The sequence below is a fragment of the Sapajus apella genome, unplaced genomic scaffold (genome assembly GCF_009761245.1).
Source record: "Sapajus apella isolate SASKATOON/1434 unplaced genomic scaffold, GSC_monkey_1.0 scaffold166, whole genome shotgun sequence".
Lineage (NCBI taxonomy): Eukaryota > Metazoa > Chordata > Mammalia > Primates > Cebidae > Sapajus > Sapajus apella.
In genome coordinates this window covers 1,078,293-1,100,719 of record NW_022437106.1, presented here as the reverse complement: position 1 = coordinate 1,100,719, position 22,427 = coordinate 1,078,293, and the positions used below count along the sequence as shown (strand labels likewise).

Sequence of the window (22,427 nt, the reverse complement as noted above, 5' to 3'; positions counted from 1 at the left end):
ATAGCACTGTACTTCCAATCTACTCTAAACACCCCTGGCTGGAGCAATTTTTCTAAAGCACACCTTTGATTATATCACTGCTGTATGGAGAACCTTCAATAGTTCTCTTAGTGCACAAGGATAAAGCTAAACTGCTTGGCCTGGAATTTCATCAACATGCTCCATGACCTGGGACCAACCAACTTTTCTAGTCTTATCTTCTACAACTTGCTTTGTAGATGTCAATATCCAAACTACTTGACATTCCACAACTCGTGCCTTCTCACTCTGGCACCGTTCCACATTGGCACCTACTGTGTTTTCCTCCTGAATTCACGTAGTGAAATTTACTCATCCTTCTGGGCCCAATTCAAGTGTCACTTCAGCTATAAAGCTGTTTCCAAGCTTATTACCTGAAAATAATCTTTTCCTGTTTAGAGCCTTCTTGCTCAGTGCTGTGGTACATGTTCACAACTTTCCTTCCCCATGTGAACATCTTTTAGGTGGAGACCCTAACTTGCTAACGTTAGAATTCCACACAGCAGCCAGCACAATGCTGCTTAGTAAGCATCTGCTGAATGATGAATACCCACTGAGCTAGGTGCCTGGGGTCGTGGCAGGGGGTGTCACACGAGTACGAATTGGAGTTCACAACCCCAAGGAACTTAATCTGATAAATGAGTCTGGCTCACCATATTATTTTGGTGGAATTTACCATATTTGGTGGGAAAAATATGTTTTTAATGAGATCATTTCTTCTAAATTTATTTTAGCTTCTTTAACCAGGCAGCTTTTAATCAATTTGAAGTTCAAAAATGAACTACACAGAGGCATAGAAAAATGAAAAAGCACAGAATCCCAAACTCTTGAGATTTAGGGGCCTCCTTGGTTTTAATAATGTGGACTCTGACTCACACGGAACCCAAGTCTCCACCTAGGCGTGGCTACACTCGGCTGCAGAAACTCCGCCCGACAGGACCGCCCCTTCACATGCTTCCTTTTGCAGCTGGTTAGGAGAGGCCAGGAAGGAAAGGGCTTATCTCTGCAGGAAGTCTGTGTCACCACAAGGTTTCTTTCCATCCTTACTCTGTACACAACAAGGTGGCGAGTGAATTTTCTAGCAATTCTTTGTTCAAACTCAGAAGCCAAATAAAGCATCCTACTGGTGACAACCATCAATCAATTCATTGTCTTTGCCAATGCTTAATGGTATTCAAGCTCTGAATTTTATTATCGACTCAAAAGACATTTTAAGTTGAAATCTTAGTAAACTTTAAAAGATATTTAGAATTTCTTAGCTGTTAGTTGACTTAGTATTCATCTATTAAAAACACTCAAAACTTCTAGTAGAACCCTTTAGCTAAAGATCCCTTATTTCTATACACAGTTTTTAACAAAGCTCAAAATCCAGGGCCCTCAAAACAAATACTGATTTTAAAAATCTAATGTAAAAACTATAGAATAGTGTAATTTTAGAATCCTACCAAGATTCTATTGCAATGTAACAAATCATTTTCTCTATCCTCCTAGAATCCTGGAAACGTAACACAGACATCTAAAGACTTGCCTCCACACACGCCCCAGGTCCAATTATAACCTGCACACAAAGACATTGGAACTATGGAGGCTCAAATTTATAACACTCTTGTCTGAGAAGGAAGAAAAGTCCCCCAAAATAATGAGCAACAGCAGCCACATTAGCCTCTCATGACAAGAGCACACACTTATGGAACACTAAGCCCCCAGTTCCAAGAATCACCAACACACATCGAATACTAGGATCCCCTCTCATCTTTTGGCTAATCCCAGTGGTTTATACAATTAATGGCTTTCCCAGACGTTACATCAGGCAATGCAAACCAAGCACGCTCTCTCTCTCTCTGTAAAGCTGCCATGCATTCGATCCACAGGGTGTCTTACCTGGCGCAGTCCCACTCTCACTCTGCAGCAGCGCTCCTGTCACTTGTGCGTTGTTTGGGTTTGCTCCAGGTGCTGTGCAGGGAGGAGGCCCTGCCCCACCCCCGAGGAGCATGCAGGACGGTGGAGGGGGCTGCCCACGTTTTAGTAACACTTTGTGGTCCTGCTGGCAACGGAATCGCGGTGGCACCTCCCGAGGCATGTAGCGGGCGGCGCTTGGCGGTTGTCCGTTCGGCACTGCCACCCTTTTGGCATTGTTGCCACCATTGACTGGTGGCGATGGAGAGCTGCCAATTGGGCTGGCGGCCGTTGGTTGGCTTAAACTTGGTTTCGTCACTTCGGGCACTAAAAGAGAGAGGTTGGGAAACAGTCTTTGAAATACATCAAATACATTTTTCTAAAGATTTAAAAAATAATGTTATTATTTTGTTTAGATATGGGGTCTTGCCATGTTGACCGCTCGGGTCTCGAACTCTTGGGCCCAAGAAATTCTCCCACCTCAGCTTTCCAAAGTGCTAGGATTACAGGAGTCAGCCACTGCACCTGGCCAAGATTATTATCATTTTTTATTTATTTTACTAATTTATTTTTTTTTCTGAGATGGAGTCTTGCACTGTTACCCAGGCTGGAGTGCGGTGGCACAATCCCTGCTCACTGCAACCTCCACCTCCACCTTCAAGCAATTATCCTGCCTCAGCCTCTGAAATAGCTGGGATTACAGGCGCCTGCCACCATACCCGGCTAATTTTTTGTATTTTTGGTAGAGATGGGGTTTCACTATGTTGGCCAGGCTGGTCTTGAACTCCTGACCTCGTGACCTGCCTGCCTTGGCCTCCCAAAGTGCTGGGATTATAGGTGTGAGCCACTGCGCCCAGACTATTTTTTGTTTTTTTGAGATAGGGTCTTGCTGTATAACTCAGGCTGGAGTGCAATGATCTTGGCTCACTGTTAACTTCCACCTCCAGGGCTCAAGGGGTCCTCCCACCTCAGCCTCCTGAGTAGCTGGGACTACAGTCATGTACCACCATGCTTAACTTATTTTTTCCCCCTGTAGAGACAGGGTTTCGCCATGTTTCGTACCTAGGCTGGTCTCGAATTCCTGGACTCAAGAAATCTACCCACATAGGCCTCACAAAATGCTGGGATTACAGGCATGAGCCACATGCCTGGACCCTGGCCAAGATTGTTTTTAAGAAAGCTTACAAGATACCAATTCTAACAAAGTAACTTCTCCTTTCACTCTACTCTCAAGGGACACAGTTTTTCCAAATTCTCCACAATCTCTTCAGTTTATTGAAGGCAGGATGAAGGTGGCAGCTGATGGTGACAAGAAGTTAAACAAAGCAAGACCATGGAATACATTCCATTAATCAAGGGGGAGAGGGATGTGATCATCATTCACTTGCCTAAATCAACATTAGAATTAATTCCCTGAAGTGCTGCCTAGAAGAGTTAAACGTCCATGGTAAAGTCCTTGGTAAAAGGTTCAAGCCTCAGTCCAAGGATCCCTTCCCTTCATCCACATTCTTAAGAGATCTACCTCTGAGTAAACTTTCTTGAAGTCTCTGTCCTAGGTGGGCTAACGTTCTTCCTAAGTGCTCCTGAAACACATCATCCATCTCTCTCTACCACGGAAGTTCTCCATTTACAAGTCCTTCTCCCTCACCAGGCCATGACTTCCTGCCATTACTTCCTCAGGGCAAGGACCCATTTTTCATATTTTCTTTTTTCTTTAGGGCATGGTACAAAGTACATTCGTACAAGAAACTCCAGGCCTGAAAAATCACAAACTCAGCTTGGTTTTGGTTTCTACAGCTACCTGGACTCAAAGACTTGCACAGCTCTCTGTGTAAATACTAGAAATGATATAAATATGCCTTTATTAAAAAATTTTTTTTCCAATTATTTAAGATAGAAATTACAAAATGTAGATACTTTTTCTATTTATTTTAAAAATTTGATTTTGTTAACCTTAATTTTTAAAATGGCCCATATACAGCATGGGAATGTGCAGGACAACCGTGAAACCACATCCTGCTGGACCCTCTGGCTCTCCCCCTCGAACCTACAGGTAAGGCTCTCTTAGATCTGCACCTCCCTCGCTGCATGCAGCCAAAAGATCACTACTCTCTCCATAAAAATCTACCTGGCAGGCCAGGTGCAGTGGTTCATGCCTGTAATCCCAGCACTTTGGGAGACTAAGGCAGGCAGATCATTTGAGGTCAGGAGTTTGAGACCAGCCTGACCAACATGGTGAAACCCCGTCTCTACTAAAAATACAAAAAAATCAGCCAGGGTGGTGGTGCATGGCTGTAATCCTAGCTACTTGGGAGGCTGAGGCAGGAGAATTGCTTGAACCCAGGAGGTGGGGGCTGTAGTGAGCCGAGGTCACGCCATGCATGACAGAGTGACACTCCATCTCAAAAAAAAAAAAACAAACAAACCCCAAAAAACCCAAAACTACCTGGCAAATAAAGGTTGGAAGTCGTACAGAAATAATCAAGCCTGATAGTTCAGATGATTCTGTGGACCAAATCCCTGCCTCCCTGGGTAACATCAGGGCCAGCTCTGGGGACAGTACTGCTTTGACTGCTAAAATGATGCTGGGCCAGCATGTCGTTTGTTGAACTGTCTCCTTTATGAGAGAGATACATCATCAGAAATCAGGCGGCCCAATCTATGCCACTACTGGACATTAACATACTTTGGGTGACAGGAGAAAAGAGCAGGTGCCTGCAGCAACTTCTAGGCAACCCCCATGTCTAACCTCAGCCAGTCAATGGTAGGAGCAGGTCTCCCAGTAAAGGGAGGGGGAGCAGAGATCAGAGGATCCAAAATCTGATGAGCAGAATAAATGTGTGACTTCAGAAAATAAAAGTAGTCATTATTTAATATTCATGACCTATAACAACAGATGGATGCATAAATAGTAAATGAATGAATGAAGATTATTTAATATTCCTTTACTATCTGTTTCTGGAGAATTCTATAGCATAGGGCATTTGCAATCCCCTTTTTTCTTATGAGTACAAATAAGAAGCTGGCAGGGAGGGACTGGAGAAATTCATCCCAACTGGTTTTTAGGATGGAAAGAGCTATGTTTCTGTAAGGCTGCCCTTCTATAAAAGGTCTAGCATCTTCACTATAAGTTAACCAGGTCTACTACATACTTTAACTCAATCCAGAAAACAACAGCAAGACAAGACAGAGAGACCTGCAAGACTGAGGGCTGAATACCAGTTTGACTCACTTTAAAACACTGTTTCAACTGAAGAAATTTGGTAGGTATCACATATCGTGCAAGATCCTTGCAAAAGTTCCTTAGGGCACTTTCCCACGATCCCATCAGAGACAGAATGGACTGTAAGTGATAAAGTCATTATAAAATAGGAACATACCTCAACCACTTTCCTCCCAAGACAGTGTGCTCTGGCCTAGGAGATTAGTCATTCAAACTCCAGGACATCATGCACAAATAGGTCAAAGTATAAAAAGAAAAAAATCAAAACCTCCAGGACACAGTCAGAAAATGCCCAAGACACCACCTTAGTCACAGCAAACTGTTTCAGCACCTGAATGAATTCTTATTCTATTTTTTAAATCACACCTTTCTGAATCTAAGAACGTTAAGCATTTAAATGCCAACCAGAATTGCAGGCACTAATTGGAGAGCAATGCAGCTTTTTAGGCAGGAGGCCTGATCCAAACTGACTCCCAAAGTCTTAAGAAATCAGAATCAGTGTGCATCAACCCATCATCATGGTCCAGAATGTCAGACGATAAAGGGGAAGAGAAGCTATCGTTAAGTCTGAGTATGTTACTTTTCAGGCTGTCTCTTTTCTGAATCTTAATGATTTGCAGGTTCTGCAAGTTTTTTCTAAAGATGAGCTGTTCAAAGTAAGGGCATAGTTTATTATTTTCCAGAGAAAGGTTTGTGGCTTAAACATGATCTCTGTACTATAGGGAAATAAAAACATTGTGGAAAAAAAAAGCAGTGTTTCCTATTTTCTAACTTTCATTCATTTACTTTATCTTCCTTTCCTTTTTTCTTTTCTTGAGACGGAGTCTTGTTCTGTTGTCCAAGCTAGAGTGCAGTGACGGGATCTCAACTCCCTGCAACCTCTGCCTCCCAGGTTCAAGTGATTCTCCTGCCTCAGCCTCCAGAGTAGCTGGGATCACAAGTGTGCACCACGACGCCTGGCTAATTTTTGTATTTTTAGTTGAGACGGGGTTTTACCATGTTGGCCAGGCTGGTCTCAAACTCCCGACCTCAGGTGATCTGCCCACCTCCGCCTCCCAAAGTGCTGAAATAAGAGGTGTGAGCCACCGTGCCCAGCCTCCATTCATTTACTTTTAAGAAACATTTATGTACTCTAATAATTGAATCTCCTCCCCTTTCTTATCCCATTTATCTTATTCCATTTTTGTATCTCACAGTTTAAACTTCTAATTGCCCTTATTTCTGAAAACTTCAATTAGATGCTCCTTTTTCAGATAAAAGGACTGTTTAAGAAACTTCTGAACCAGGCAGGGTTCTGAACCCAGCAGCTGCACAGAACTAGTACAAGCTATTATTTCCTTTAACTATCTCAACGGTATCAAACATAAAAAGAATGACCTAGAAATGTTTTTAAAGTAGTAGTTAAAATACAAACAAGGCCTAGAAAAGATATTCTAGGCTGGGCATTTTAAATCTGATGACATGCAGCGAGTGGTCAATATGCACTGAACAATTTTCAGTAACCTCTCAGCACTGTCTCTATTTCTTTACCTTCCACTCCCTCCTCTACCCAAAATACACTGGCTTTTGCCCTAAACATCTCCCTGGAAGCTTCCTTCCTTCTAAGTCACTAGTGATCATTGTTGCCAGTCTAACCAGTCTGCACTGGACCTTTTCTTCGACTTTTCTGCAGCTTCTGACACCACTCATCATTCCCTCCCTCCCGTTTCTGTGAGATGTGCTCCAGCTAGCTCTTCAGCTCTTCCTTCCTCTTCCTGTGTGGGCTTCTCCTACTCATGATCGGGGGGGAATCAACAAACTTTCTGTAAAGGGCCAGTTAGTAAATATTTTAGGGCTTACTGGCCATATGGTCTTCATCACAACAACTCAATTCTGCACTTGTAGGGCCAAAGCAGCCATAGACAATGTGTAAACAAATGAGTGTGTGGCTGTGCTCCCATAAAGCTTTATTTATGGGCAGTGAAATATAAATTTCCTGTCATTTTCACATGTCATAAATTTCTCATTTTTTTCTCCAATAAATTACAAAATGTAAAAAATATTTTTAGCTCATGGGCAGTACAAAAACAGACAGTGAGGCAGACTGTCCACAGCCATAATGGCAACCCTGGCTACTGACTGGGGAATGGCAAATGAATGTGGCCATAAATAGTGGCTTAAAAACAACAACAAAAATCAATGGGAAGATAAGGCCTGCATCCTTTCCACATTTCAGTTCCTTGAGTGTCAGCTCTTCTAGGCTCAGGCTTTAACTGCCACTTACCCTCTTTCTCTTCCCCAAACTTGTTTCCTAGCTCCCAATCCCATGTCTTCACTCTCAAAGAATGAACTTATCACCCAACCACCTGCTCACGTCAGAAACCTGGTTGTATCTTAGACTTCTCAATGCTCCTCCACCGTTTAACATATCTAATCAACATTAAGTTAAACTAAAGCCTCTCTCAATTCATTTCTTACCCTTTACCACCACTGTCCCGCATCAGGTTCAAGTCCTCATTACCTCCTATTTGGACTATTTTCGTGCCAATTAATTGATGCCACATGTGTTCTAATACCTTACATTCATTCATTCTCTTAGAGGCAGCCAGTTCCATCTCTGAACAAGTGGCTCCCCACTGCTGTGTTAGAACACACAGGTGTTTCTACAAGGTGTGAGGGGTGCTGCAAGTAGTTTATCAATTATTTAATGGGGGGAACCCCTCCAATATTAATAAATAAATGAGAGTCGACTCACTGCACTATGCCTTCCGAAATAGGCTCAAAACAAAGAGTGGTAGCCAATGTCCTGAGATGGCCCGTAACCCCAGGTATGCTGATGGATTAGGTGCTGCTCTCAACTGTCTTCCAGTGGTGAAGGACAACACCCAAAAACTTTAACTTTTACTGAGCTAGAAGCTTTTCCCTGTTGGCTTTGACTCCCCATTGGTGCTATTTGAAGAACAAGTTTCACTGAACAAAATATCTGACAGATAATTACCAAGGAACTGTTAAGTGACAGGCACTGGAGCCCTTCAAATTTTTGAAGACAGTTACCTGAGGTTGCCAAGCAGGAAGCCTTTCCCTGGGAGCTCAAAGACCCCAGGTGCTTAAATCTTCCTGAGTTGACAAATTTCTTGCCCAATCTGGCCCGAACTCCACATGGTGCATGCCAGTTGCTCCTGCTTCCTTTCCGTAGTGTGGTACAGGAAGTGTACCACACTTCCTGGATACTGTATGTCTATTAACGCAGTGTAAGGTCATCTTAGGCTGATAAACTCTCATTAGAGCCAGCCATTACTCTAACATCTTTTTCTGTTTTTAACTGAGACAAGGTCTTGCTCTGCCATTCAGGCTGGAGTACAGTGGCACAGTTCTGGCTCATTTCAGCCTTGAATTACTGGGCTCAGGCAATCCTCCTGTCTCAGCCTCCCGAGTATCTGGGATTACAGGCCTGAGCTATAGTGCCTGCTCCCTAACATCTTTTTAACAAGGATAAATTTCTATGTCCAACCTCTTCCATTATATAGTTTATGCAATTGGGCTTTTAAATCCTAAACTTAATCCTAAACTTCATCACTGTTAAAGCTGAATGATTATATCAATTCCTCAAACTTTTTCAATTCTACTCTAAAATCTAATGAAGGTGGATATTAGCTCCTACCTTAAGTGCTTTCTATTATTTGATACCTGGGTAGCAAGCCAGCTCTAGCTATGTCTTCTCATAACCTCCACTTGAAATCTGTCCTATTATTCTGAGTATTTTCACTTTCTTTTTTTTTTTCTGAGATGGCATCCTGCTCTGTTTCCCAGGCTGGGATCTTGGCTCACTGCAAACTCTGCCTCTGGGGTTCAAGCGAGTCTCCTGCTTCAGTTTCCTGAGTAGCTGGGATTACAGGTGCGTGCCACCATGCCCAGCTATTTTTTTTTTTTGTATTTTTAGTAGAGACAGGGTTTCACCTTGTTGGTCAGTCTGGTCTCGAACTCCTGACCTCATGATACGCCCACCCTGGCCTCGCAAAGTTCTAGGATTACAGGTGTGAACCACCGTGTGTCTGGCTCACATAATTTTTTTTTAAATGGTGGAGAATACAGGAAGAATATACAATTAATATACTACTACTCTAAAATACAGAAAAATCTCACTTTAGTCCTCTACACAACCAGGGACTTGGTACCAACAGTATTGTCTTTGTGCTTCTAGCATCTACTGCAGAAAGATAGGTGGATTGAGAATGAAGGGGAGGTTGCCTGAGGAAGATACCATCTTTGGGAAGAGGAACATGTCCCCCAGTCATGTTCAGCTGAGGTAAGAGAAGAAGGAGATTTAGAGTACCAAGGTTGGGTCTCGGGAATAAAGATGAAGATGTGGCTATAAACCTGGACCCAACACTAGAAAGGTGGGCCTCCCTCTGTTTACAGTCTAATATACCACAGGGACAACTGGTATTTTTGACTTGCTGTCTAATGATTAAATCCCTTAGGAAACTGAGATGGCCTCTCATCTCCCTTGGGATTATTTTACATTATTTTTTGACTGGAGGGATGCGAGGCAGGGAGAGTAGGGAGACTGTGAAGTTGTATTCCATTACCCAGTAGGTATGAGAAAGTCCTCAACTGGAAAAAAAAAAAAAATTGGTGAGTAGAAAGTTTGATTTTTAAGAGTGGTAGAAGAAAGAAGAACGTGTTTGAGAATAGGTTTGGTGTCCCTCCCAAATTTTTTTCTGTAAGAAAAGAATGCCTAACAGGTTTTCTGTTCCCCAACATCACTTATCATACAGAGCAGCTCAGTTCTACAGCACAACTAACACTTGACTCTGTAAGCATCAGTCTTGTGGCCAGGCCTAGGAACCCAACCGCCATGTTCCAGAAACCAGAGTCTGAACTGTCCAGGAAAATGCCAATTTTCTCATCCATTGTCCCCATAAATCATCAAAAAGTCCTAAAAATATCAATACTTAAGTGCCCAAATCCTTTTCTAGAAAGTATGCTGTACCATTGTGGATAACACTATTTCTATGGTAAAGTATCATTTATATTTCAAGCAAGTAATTTTCAAAGATCCTTCCACAATAAAGCCTACTTCTGGGCTGAAATTGAGGAAATGTACAAGGGCAGAATGCTATTCTCTATAACCAATTAATTATAACTAATAATTATGGTTTTTTTTTTTTTTTAAATACATCACTACAAACTCCCAGACTACATTCTCCTTTGAAAGGTCTTTTGGTTAGAAATTTATTATAGTAACGCCTAATTATCTGAGAATTTATTTTCCATAACTAAATTTCCTAACAGATTAGCACTCTCTTACACTCTTTCATCACTGTGTGACAGGCTTTGGCCTGGTAGTCCAATAAAACGAAACAATGAATAAACTAATCATTACAGGGCCTCCCATCAAGCCTTGACCTCTCCATCACCCTTATCCTTCTCCAAGTCATCACAGTCATATCTAATTCCCTTCATCCAAGGCAGTGATTCTCAACCAGGGACATGTACTGGGGTCACCTGCAGAGCTTTTCAAAATACATCTGCTAGGGCCATGGCCTGGGACTGTGTATTTTGACAATTTTATGCAAATGATTCTTAGGCATATCTAACTGTGAAACACATATTTAGGTGGGCAAGGAAAGGAGCTATTCCGAAGAATTAACTCTCTCATTCTGAAGGGGAAATGAGCAAAAGGTGTGACAATCACCAGACAAAACTACATGATCAAAATTAAAAGGAGAGCAAGAAGACAAAATAACATGGACTATTAGGTTGAGAACGACCCGAGGGGCACCTGCTTCAGTTTACAACAAGTCACTATTTTTTTAACAGTTAAGCGACTCAAAATGTATTATCATTTAAAAAAGCATATTCTAAGTTCTAGCTCAGAAGGCAGAGTAAACATCCTAGGTGCAATATTCCATTATCAGACTCAATGCATGCCAAGGGTCAAGGTGGTTGACAGACCGTTGCAATTCCCATCTGTAAATTAAAAGCTGGTGTTTGTTTTTTGCTATTATTCTAAAAAAAAAAGTTTTGAAAAGGTTCAATTCAAAATCATGACCCACATACTTTTTTTTTTTGAGATGGAGTCTTACTCTGTCACCTAGGCTGGAGTGCAGTGGCATGATCTCTGCTCACTGCGACCTCCGCCTCCCAGGTTCAAGCAATTCTCATGCCTCAGCCTCCCAAGGAACTGGGATTACAGGCATGAGCCACTACGCCTGGCTAATTTTTTATTTTTAGTAGAGATGAGGTGTTATCAATTTGGCCAGGTTGGTCTAGAACTCCTGACCTCAAGTGATGCAGGCTCCCAAAGTGCTGGGATTAAAGGTGTAAACCACTCTGCCCAGCCATGACCCATATACTTTTTAAAACAAGGTATTTACTCTTTTGCGTCCTAGAAAATTTAAGGCCAACTAGAAACACTAATACAAGTATTTTCAATTTGTCATGACTGCTCTTCAGTGACTGCAAACAACCCACAATAATGACTCTACGCTCACTCTCTATTCAGTGGATTGGAGGCTGAGTCAGCAACAGTGTAAAAGCTAAACACAAAAGGTTCTAAATAATTTAAAAAGAAAAAAAAGTCTTACCTTTGGTTTTTTGTTCCGTGACCTGCAAAATAAACAAATAAAAGTAAATGAGATTTGCTTTTTAATTCATTACTATATTTTCAGACTACTTTAATTCTGATAACTCAAGCAATTCAAGCTGTCAGACAGATACACAGGCATAGCCAAAATCCAGAAAAAGGAGCTGGGAGTCAGTTCAGACATCCTTCCAAAGACTAGCCTTATGTCCAGTTATAATTTACATGACCACCATTAGGAAAAATAGTAAAACTTTAAAAAAAAAAAAAAAAAAAAAAAGCATTCCTCTCATTATATGATGAGGTCTCTGTACTGAGAACGCTACTTGCATTTTGATCGCTATGACTAGAGAAAAATCACATGAATGTGGCCCAGAAGCTAAATTAGCCATAGACACAAAAAGATTCCCCTAAGAATATAGGCACAAACACTTGATCTCAAATCTAAAAAGCAAAACCTCAGGGACTCATCATTAGAGGCATCAGACAGCATGGTCGGAAAGCAGGATTCAAAACCAAGCCTTGTCACTTTCTGGCTATGTGATCCCCAGTTTTCTATTATCTACTGAATGGAGGTAATAACAGTATATCCCTGCAAAGGACTGCTGTAAGGATTAAATCAGATATTCTATGCAGTGTTCAATAAATGTTTGCTGTTAGTATCAATGCTTATATAAAATACCATGAAATATATCAGTAACATTGAAATATGTAAATTTTGGACAAATCAAGGGTGCTCTGTTAAAAAAAAGGTATTTCTTTGTATAGTAACTAATACATCTATGGAAATGATTAACCTAGAAGGTTGGACAGGCTAACTATAGTAATGGACTTTAGAGAGTTTGGACATGATAATTAGGAGCCTTATGGAAAACAGCTTCTGATATTTTTAAGAGGGGAAAATAAAAAAGGGCATCTAATTTATAAAAACAAAACCACAAAGGTGATACCCAAGCAAAACATCCAAAAGAAACTATGCTGTCTTTCCAATAGTGGTTACATTAAGTTACTGAGATCATGGGTGATTCTGACCCATTTCCCAACAGTTAATCTTCTAAAGCATTTTTATATTGATTATCTGACTTTTTTAATAAAAATATTCATATAGCAAAGAAGTTTAATAAATCGTAGCTGGTAATCATACTGGATTACATCCATGGGGGTTCACAGAAACACGATCATCTTTCGAAGGAAGGTCCTATAGCTGACCAGCCCACTTCCCATGGATCCCAGCACACTGAAAGATTCTAAATATAAGTTCAAAGACCTGCCTGTAGAACTTCCTGGTGTGTTTCCTACATTCCTGTGTTAAATGACAAGCTAATTCTATCATAGTGAATTTGTGAAACCCAGTGTCTTAAAATGAATAACTGTTACAGAGCACAATTCTACTGAAAATATTCTTGTACAATTTTTCTATATATCCACTTAACCAAGAATGAATGACGTGTGGCCACATACCAATTCCTGAAGGCAATTTAGGTTTAATGCCATTGTAAATATTGCTTAGAACGCCATTCTGAAGATCAGTTATACAGGAAGTCAGTGCCTTCCCACTGTAAGCAACAAACCCAAATAATGTCAGATATGTTTTATAATGTGGGTTCTGTTAAGAGTTTCCCCCCAGATGGTGAAAAGCTGGATGATCAAAGCATGTGTTCTGCCAACACGAAACAATGCTCCTTTAGCAGCATCAGCCTAAATGAATGTGAACGAAATCCTTCTCTGACACCTCTCATGAACAGTTTACCCAGCAATGGCTCTTTGGAAGAGCCAACTGCCACAACCATTGAACACTGGAAAAAGTTCATGCTTAATTTCTGTGTGGAAGTAATTTAGTTTTAGCTTTAAATGTAGGTCAATTCTTCAAGAAAAATACGTTTCCACCTTCATTCTTGACCATTCACTTATTAAACAATTTCTGAGTGATTATTCTGCACCAGGCACTGCACTAGTTACTGCTGATACAAATACAAATAAAACCAAGAAACTTACAGTCGGTCTAACACTGAAGATGGACACAAAGAGATGATTATAAAGCCCTGGGGAAAGCAGCATGAAAGATGTGGAAGCCTTTAGAAGAGGCACCACAAATGTTTGTGGACTGAATGAATGAACGATTGATCACATGACAGACCTCTGGCACATTCTCTATAATTCTTTGCATCATAGCACATTTTATGGCTCCTGGTTGAGGCGTTGTCTCTACAAAAAGGTTGGAAACCACGAAGATAATCACATGGTAAGCTTTGTGCTCTCCTTAAAACTGCTAAATCAGAATTTAATTCTGAAATTATGCAATGGTTCAGTATAATAAAACAAGATCAAAGGCCATGCATCAGCCTGTGTCAGCCTACATCCTGTGTCAAGCTGATCAATAACATTTTTGAGCAAAAATGATAGAATTTTTGCTGTTCATAATTTATCACTTCAAAATTTTATTTACAGTGATTTTCCCCTTTGCCATCACTTCTTAATCGGTTCTTAATGCACATGCAAGCACACAGGAGAGACTGTCCAGCTACATAAACTACATTCTCTGCATAAATAATCTCATTCACTCTCAAGTACATTCACACAATCTTTAAGTCATTTTTCTCTGCGGAATCCGATTAAAGTTTACAGATACATATTTTATTAATCATTTTAGATATTGATATTTGTAGTTTAAGAAAACACTGCTATGTATGTTAAAAATGAAGAAGGAATATATGCTCTCTAGATCACTCTCTGGCATCGTCTTGTTAACAGCCTTTGCTCAAGTTCCTTGGTGCCCAGTCTATTAACCACCCATTTCAACAGACTGCAAAATCCGATTTTTGTACCAATTTAGTAGATGCAATGTGTGAGTGTCCCAAGGAAAGAAAACTTTCACAGAGGTTTAATCTCACATCACTCCAGTTGGATATGGAGGGCGCAATATGTGTGAGGCACATGGACAAGAGCCCAGAAGCCACAGGGGCAATGATATGAACACCCCATGGCTGGTGGACCTGTATATTGCAACCTCAGTGACAGGGCATGTGGCCACAGACCCACAGGCAAGTACAAAAAAGGCTCTGGGCTGTTATCTGACTTCTATGTTTTTTTTGGTGGTGGGAAGAGGGAACACAAGATATCATCCTCTCATTGCAACCTCCACCTTCTGGGCTCAAGTGATCCTCCCACCTCAGCTTCCCAAGTAGCTGGGACCACAGGTGTGCACCACCACACCCAGCTAATTTTTTTTGTATTTTTTTGGTGGAGATGGGGTTTTCATGTTGGCAAGGCTGGTGTCGAACTCCTGGACTCAAGCGATCTGCCTGCCTTGGCCTCCCAAAGTGTTGCAATTACAGGCATGAGCCATGGCACCGAGCAATCTGGCTTCTTTATTCACACTTTTCACTCCAGAATTTTAGGCAATTCTAACTCAGATGAGAAGCAACATATTTGAAGCAGGTACCCTGACAGCATGAAGATGTGATGGAGAATCTACCATTATTAATAGAAACAAATACAATTAAAAGCAGACAAAATCTTAAAGAGCACAGCAGTCTGTTATAGGATCAAATAATAATGAATGCTCCTTTTAATTAAGTTATGAAGAAAAGATAAAATTACATTTCATATATTGAACATGGCAGGGAGATACGCTATTCAACTCAGAAAATATTTTCAGGATTTTTCTTATGCTGATACTAACACATGATTATTTCAGTAATTCAAAAAACTGAATTATGAGAAATGCTATATCCAATAATGCTGGCAAAATGTGCAGTGGCTTGTGTTTGATTGCCTTGACTCTGTTCTAAATCTAGGGTTTCCCCTGAACCTTGCCACAGTTGCTTCCTCTCTAAACTTAGCTTCAATAGCTAGCACGATAGCAGGGACCCTCAAACCTATCCCACAGTAGGTCCTGCTTCCCAAATGCTTCATGCAGTGGTGACAACAGCTGGCTGAAAATCACCTTGCCTCCAAAAAAAAAGCACCAAAGAAACCCCTGCTGAGCCAGAGCCCAAGTTAAGAGATGCAAAAAGAATGGTAAGGTGCGGGAAGCAGGTAAGATCAGACAATGGCCAGGGCAAAGGGGCATGCTCTGAAGCCAATGGGGAGGGCAGGCGCATTCTAGCCACTCTGCCTTGGACAACTCTGCTGGACAAACCGCACACCTGAGACCTTACAGGAGACAGCCATCAGCCCTCTGCCTTATACTTTTAGCATCTCTTCTGTTTTCTCCAAGCAATTCCTCAAAGCCATGCAATGCCTTATCCTCCAAAGCACTACATGGGCTCACATCTACCTTTCCAACGGGGTTTCTATATGGAATTCTCCAAAGGTAGACTCATCTAGACAACAGCACAATGGATGAACTGAAAGAACACTGGAGCAACCTCCAGCCAGTTTTTAAAAGTCATTCTGTAGGCTTGCTTAAGAAAATGTAGATTAAATTAATATACAAATAAGGAAATACAACAAGAGTTGAGAGTCTGAAAACTCTCTTGCCTTTCTCAATACTGTTTACTGTTGTTTTCAACAAATGAGCCTCAATACTGTTTACTGTTATTTTCAACAAATCAGCCACAGCATTATTTAACCTCTACTTTATGGTAACAAATGCAGACCTTGAACTTTCTCCTGCTTCTAAATATGAAAACTTTTAAGTAATCTAACATCTCAAGTACCATTATTGAGATATTGGGTATTCAAGCCAAGACAGTTTCTTATTCTCGATGCCTGGCAGATAGAAAGACAGACTTAATTAATGAAACTCACCTTCTGAGTGGCTTCTTTTTTCTTTTTATCCTCTTTCTTCCTTTTCTTGTCTTCCATTAACTGTTCTTCCCTTTCTTGCTCCTTCTCTCTGTTAAAGTAACATCATAGCACAAGGTTATACATCTACAGTCACAACTCATTTCTGTAGCGAAGTAAATGCTTGTAAACAGTGTGCAACACGGCATTTCACCTGAGTAGAACACAGGATTTCATTTAAACCAAAAGGATGCATAAAACTCACATTATTCCCACATCTTGGTTTGTCACCCCTTTTGCAAAATGTGACATTAAGTTTAGTTTCAAAGAAGCCTGTTAAGGTGAGCTTTTATAATACCTACCTAAAAGAAAACACACACACACACGATTAATGAATGTATTTCCACTCAGCAAAGGACCTGATTTGAATATGACAATATCCAGATGGCTTCTGAGCAGCATTCCTCAGAGATAATGCAGAATATATTAACTCAATTATGGGACATACGTATTTATCCTAAGTTAGGTGTTTTCCCAAGACATCTTCAGAGTGGTGAACATAAAGCTCTATGTTCTGCATTCTAAACTTTTTCTCTGTATTTATTAATACTATATGTTTTATATATTTTCTACTTGTGTTTTTAAGGCAGGAACTGAGAGTCCTATAAATCAGTGTATTCCGGGCCCGGCGTGGTGGCTTACACCTGTAATCCTAGCACTCTGGGAGGCCAAGCCAGGCAGATCATTTGAGGTCAGGAGTTTGAGACCAGCCTGGTCAACACAATGAAACCCCATCTCTACTAAATATATGAAAATTAGCCAGGTGCAGTGGCACGCTCCTGTAGTCCCAGCTACTTTGGGGGCTGAGGCAGGAGAGTCACTGGAACCCAGGAGGCAGAGACTGCAGTGAGCTGAGATAGCGACACTGCACTCCAGCCCAGGCAACAGGGCCAGACTCAGCCTCAGAAATAAATAAATAAACAAACAAATGTATTCCCTATTGGGTAAATTCACTGTTACATTTTCCTGTATACATGAACTGAACTAATCAGGTTTTGCTCCAGTGAATTCAAATAAAAATGATATACAATCGTAAACATTCTAGTTAGACAGATATTCTGAATCTTAAGAAATTAAGAGAATATAATTTACAGCACACACTTGAAAAGTAACATTTATTGGAATGCTGTCAATTTTCACTCTATGTATCAACTGGGAAAAACCATACACTCAACCAACCGCCTTAACTTCAAAGCTCACAGTGGGAAACCCCAGACTCTATGCTTATGCAATTTCATTGCTAGGAGAGTTAAAAGAGTTCCCAGGTCCTCACAAATACCGAACAGATAACAAACCCATGGTTTCACAGATACCACCTAGAATAAGGCCGAGTTACAAGTGAGTCAAATGAAAGGTTAAGTGAATGACAGGTTAAGGTGGTTCCTGAAGGACTCAAGTTTGGGAAGCAGAGATCTAGTTTAACATACTGAAACTATACAAAAGGAACCACGGATGAAAACCGAGGGGGGTTCTTGTGAATACATAATAATGTTTTATTTATAGAAAAAAGACTTAAAAATTATTTTACCTACATGTTGTCACTCTGTCCACATTCAGATATTAGCCTTTCTCCTGCACCTCTGGGTATAAAGATATAAAAGCCTAACATGCAGACTCCATGCAACCAAGGACAAAATTTTACTGAAATTTCCTTAAGGCAGGATTTCTTTGGAGTCAGATTGTGTGCCTCTGTCTAGGTGCGAAACACGTGGAGAATATCCACCTGCAGCAGCAAGTGCCCTCCTTTAAGAAAATGGATTTACAAAAACTGTTAAGATGGATGTTGACCATCTCAGGTAGGCTGGCCACAGATCCTGTTCTATTTGGCTCTAAACGCTTTGCTTCCTCGTGCTGCAAGTGGAAGGAGTGGATGGGGTTCCTCATGCCCAAGCTGCTGTAATTTGGCTTCCACATTTTACAGTGAAACCCACTACAGAAAAGGAGCAACATGGTGAAATCCTGTCTCTACTAAAAATACAAAAAATTAGCTGGGCATGGTGGCGCGTGCCTGTAATCCCAGCTACTCGGGAGACTGAGGCAGGAGAACTGCCTGAAGAGGCGGAGGTTGTGGTGAGCCGAGATCGCGCCATTGCACTCCAGCCTGGTTAACAAGAGCAAAACTCCATCTCAAAAAAAAAAAAAAAAAAGGAGCAACAATAGCCTGAATTTTCCTGTTTAAAGATTTGTTTACAAATAAAAATTTTAGGTTGTCATTTTTTTTTTCTAAATCTAAAATTATTCTAAAATTAAAAGTTTATTTTTAAAAATGCAATGTTGGCTGGGTGCAGTGACTCACACCTGTAATCTCAGCACTTTGGGAGGCCAATGGGAGTGGATCACCTGAGGTCAGGAGTTTGAGACCAGCCTGGCCAACATGGTGAAACCCCATCTCTATTAAAAACACAAAAATTAGCTGGGCGTGGTGGCAGGTGCCTGTAATCGCAGTTATTCAGGAGGCTGAGGTAAAAGAATTGCTTGAATCTGGGAGGCAGAGTTTGCAGTGAACCGAGATCACGCCACTGCACTCCAGCCTGGGCAATAAGAGCAATACTCTGTCTCAAAATAAAATACTATAAAACAAAATGGAATAAGTTTCAGTGAAACACATTCTTCAAAAACAAACTAACCTTTTCAAATATTTTCCCTATAAATAGGCAATTCAGGGCAACAGACTGAAATTCATGCTCAACAGAAGTAAGTTCATTTCTAAAACAAATATATTTCAAAGCTTTCCAGGAGATAGGCCATACTTTCACCCCGTTTTTTGTTTTGTTTTGTTTTTTATCATTCATCTTGGTAGGATTGAGTCTTCTCTTTAAATTTCACTTCCTTAGGAAGAATCTACTTTGCCAAACTCGGCTTAAAAACCTGCCATTTACTTTATAATAAATCAAATAGTGTGGGTTTCACCTTTCTTCTAATTCAGTTGTGTTCTCTATCTAGGCTACATATTAGCACCATTTGAGGAGCTTTAAAAAAATCCCTATTCTGAGTCAGAGCCAAGCAGAGAGCAATGGGAGTCTACACAGAGAAGGCACTCATGGGGGTGGTGATGGAGATGGGTTACATAGAGGAGACTGATGGACTATTTAAGTATATTAAGAATAATGACACCCAGGTTCCTCACTGTTGAGAAAGTAAGTTACACAAATGGAAGAAAAGGGAGAAAACTCAAATGAACTCTGGGGTTGGATCTAAATTATTGGCATGAACTCATAGTTTTCAATATATATAGACATAATATTAGCTGTAACTTTGTGTACATATGTGAGTATATATTCCTACACACACACACACACACACACACACACACACACACACACACACTCTTACTTCTTTAGCTCTGTCACTCTGAGGGCTACAGAACAAGCAACATCCAAATAACAATGAACACACTTAGCACCCTTGTTTGTGGCTTCTAAATACCATTCTTCACTAAATAAACCACAGTTCTCTAGAAAAAGAGCTAATTCTCGGGGTAGGATAAGGAAAGTACAAGATGAACTTGGAATGTACATTTGCCAAGAAGCAAAGGAGTGCTCCAAGTGTGATGGGATCCGTCTAATGGCCACAAAAGACAGTGTGATGTGCTCCTACAAGCTAAATTTGGAACAACATCAGCATCAAAATAAATAATTATAGTAAGAGACTATAAGGCATTGTAGAAAATAGGAAAACACAAGTTCATACAGAAATAAACAAATGAATAAACTGAAATGATGAGGAATTGAATAGTAACATAGTTTCAAAGCATCTCCCCAAAAAATACTTGTCATAAAGGGTTGAAAAGGTAATTATGTAAAGGAGAGGCCTGTCAAGATACCACCTTAATCAAGTAATCCATGTGAACATCGTCAGCAATGGGACAAATTTAAACTGTGAGTTACATGACGGGTAAGAAGACCACAGCATCAATTCTGTGATACCCCTTTTAAATGTGTGTAACCTGAGTGCCATCAAACGAACCATCAGACAACTCCGCATTCAGAGGCGTTCTACAAAATAACTGGCCTGCAATCTTCAAAAGTTTTAAGGCCATGATAGTCAAGGAAGGACTGAGGTACTGTTCCAAATGAAAGGAGAATGAAAAGACGTAACAACCAAATGCAGTGTGTGGCAAATGTCACACCTTGAATGCAGCTGAAGTGGTAGTAATTATCAGTGTGCTAATTTTTTCCTTTGATGATTATATTGTAGTTCTACACCAGAAGGTTCTTTTTGTTAGAAATATACTATACTATTGGTGAAAAGGCTACAGGTGATGGAGCATTGGATCAGCAGTTAATTCTCAAATGACTCGGGGGAACAAAGGCTTTTTAAAATCATACAGATTCAAACTCTGTAAGTTCAAGACTGTTTCCAAAAACAAAAGAAAATATAAACAACAAACACAAAACTATTGCTCAGGCAGCACCCCAGATCAATGATATAGAAATCTCCAGGGATTTTCAGAAGTCTCTCCAAGCGGCTTTAACATGTGGCTGAGAAACTGCTCGAAATTCTTGTTTAAACCTACACTTGAAAACATTATTACCCGATTTATACCTCAAAAAGATCAAACCTTTGAGCCAAGGAAGTTGAGGCTGCGAGTCATAATCGTGCCACTGTACTCCAGTGTCAGCAACAGAGTGAGACCCTGTCTCTGCCTCCCTCTCTGCCCCTGCAAATACCAGGTGACTAGGTGGGTCCTATATGCCAGGTGACTAGGTGGATCCTACTTGATCATCAATTGCTTGCTTTTTTTTTTTTTTTTTGAGACAGTGTTTCGCTCTTGTCACCCAGCCTGGAGTGCAATGGCACTATCTCAGCTCACTGCAACCTCCGCCTCTTGGGTTCAAGCAATTCTCCTGCCTCAGCCTCCCCAGAAGCTGGAATTACAGGTGTCCGCCACCACACCCAGCTAATTTTTGTATTTTTAGTAGAGATGGGGTTTCAACACATTGGCCAGCCTGGTCTTGAACTCGTGACCTCAGGTGAGCCACTCGCCTTGGCCTCCCAAAGTGCTGGGATTACAGGCATGAGCCACCATGTCCAGCTGATCATCAATTGCTTCTAAGTACGAAGGGCAAAAGAAATCATTTGTATTCTCTCTCACCTCTAAATACACAGCCAGCTGTAAAACTCATCACTTTCAAATTGTTATTTAATTCATTCAACAAATTCAGTTATTAAGTATTTACTGAGTCTCTACTGTAGCTTCCCAGGCAATACTATGGGCACTTCCACTTCCCTACTTTGTGCCAAGAATGGCTTATAGGTGCACCCAGCTTCCAGGAATGTATAGAATACAAAGCCCCTCAAACTCCTTACAGCCCAGCCTGGTACCGCTGCTGGCTCAATCCAACCTCATTATTTACCCCACTGTGCTGTACAAATCTTTTCTCTGTGAGTCTTGACCTGAAAAGGTTAGGAAGCATTGTCTAGGAAAGTTGGGGCTTTAACATTGCCTCTGCAGGGGACAAATGTGTGGGAGGTACTATGCGGGTAAGCAAAAGATAAATCAAATGCAAACACCATAATCTAGAATAAATCTGTAAAAAGCCAAACTACTCTTGAGAACCTCTCAGGTGAAGAGAGAGTAAAACAGTGTTTTCTTCTTAATTTTTTACAATAATAGTAGAGAAAAGTAGAAGTGACTTGTACCTGAATATAAAATACCCAGCATTCGACCAGGCACAGCGGCTCACACCTGTAATCCCAGCACTTTGGGAGGCTGAGGTGGGCAGATCATGAGGGCAGGAGTTCGAGACCAGCCTGGCCAACATGGTGAAGCCCCATCTCTACTAAAAATACAAAAAAATTAGCCAAGCATAGTGGTGGGTGCCTGTAATCCCAGCTACTAGGGAGACTGAGGCAGGAGAATTGCTTGAACCCAACAGGTGGAGGTTGCAGTGTGCCAAAATCATGCCACTGTACTCCAGCCTAGGCAATAGAGCA

The 22,427-nt window shown here is 40.9% G+C and overlaps 1 protein-coding gene across 11 annotated transcripts in view; it reads right to left on the bottom strand.

The window, feature by feature from the left end:
* The window catches only part of TNRC6B (trinucleotide repeat containing adaptor 6B), a 275,182-nt gene that overhangs the window by 64,817 nt on the left and 187,938 nt on the right, over positions 1 to 22,427 (bottom strand). For all 11 annotated transcript variants that reach the window (XM_032267134.1, XM_032267136.1, XM_032267133.1 and 8 more), the window contains 3 exons: positions 16,455 to 16,542; positions 11,707 to 11,728; positions 1,900 to 2,241 (listed from right to left, as the gene is read on the bottom strand). In XM_032267134.1, coding sequence (XP_032123025.1) covers positions 1,900 to 2,241; positions 11,707 to 11,728; positions 16,455 to 16,542 — 452 coding nt within the window. The remainder of the gene's footprint in view (positions 1 to 1,899; positions 2,242 to 11,706; positions 11,729 to 16,454; positions 16,543 to 22,427) is intronic.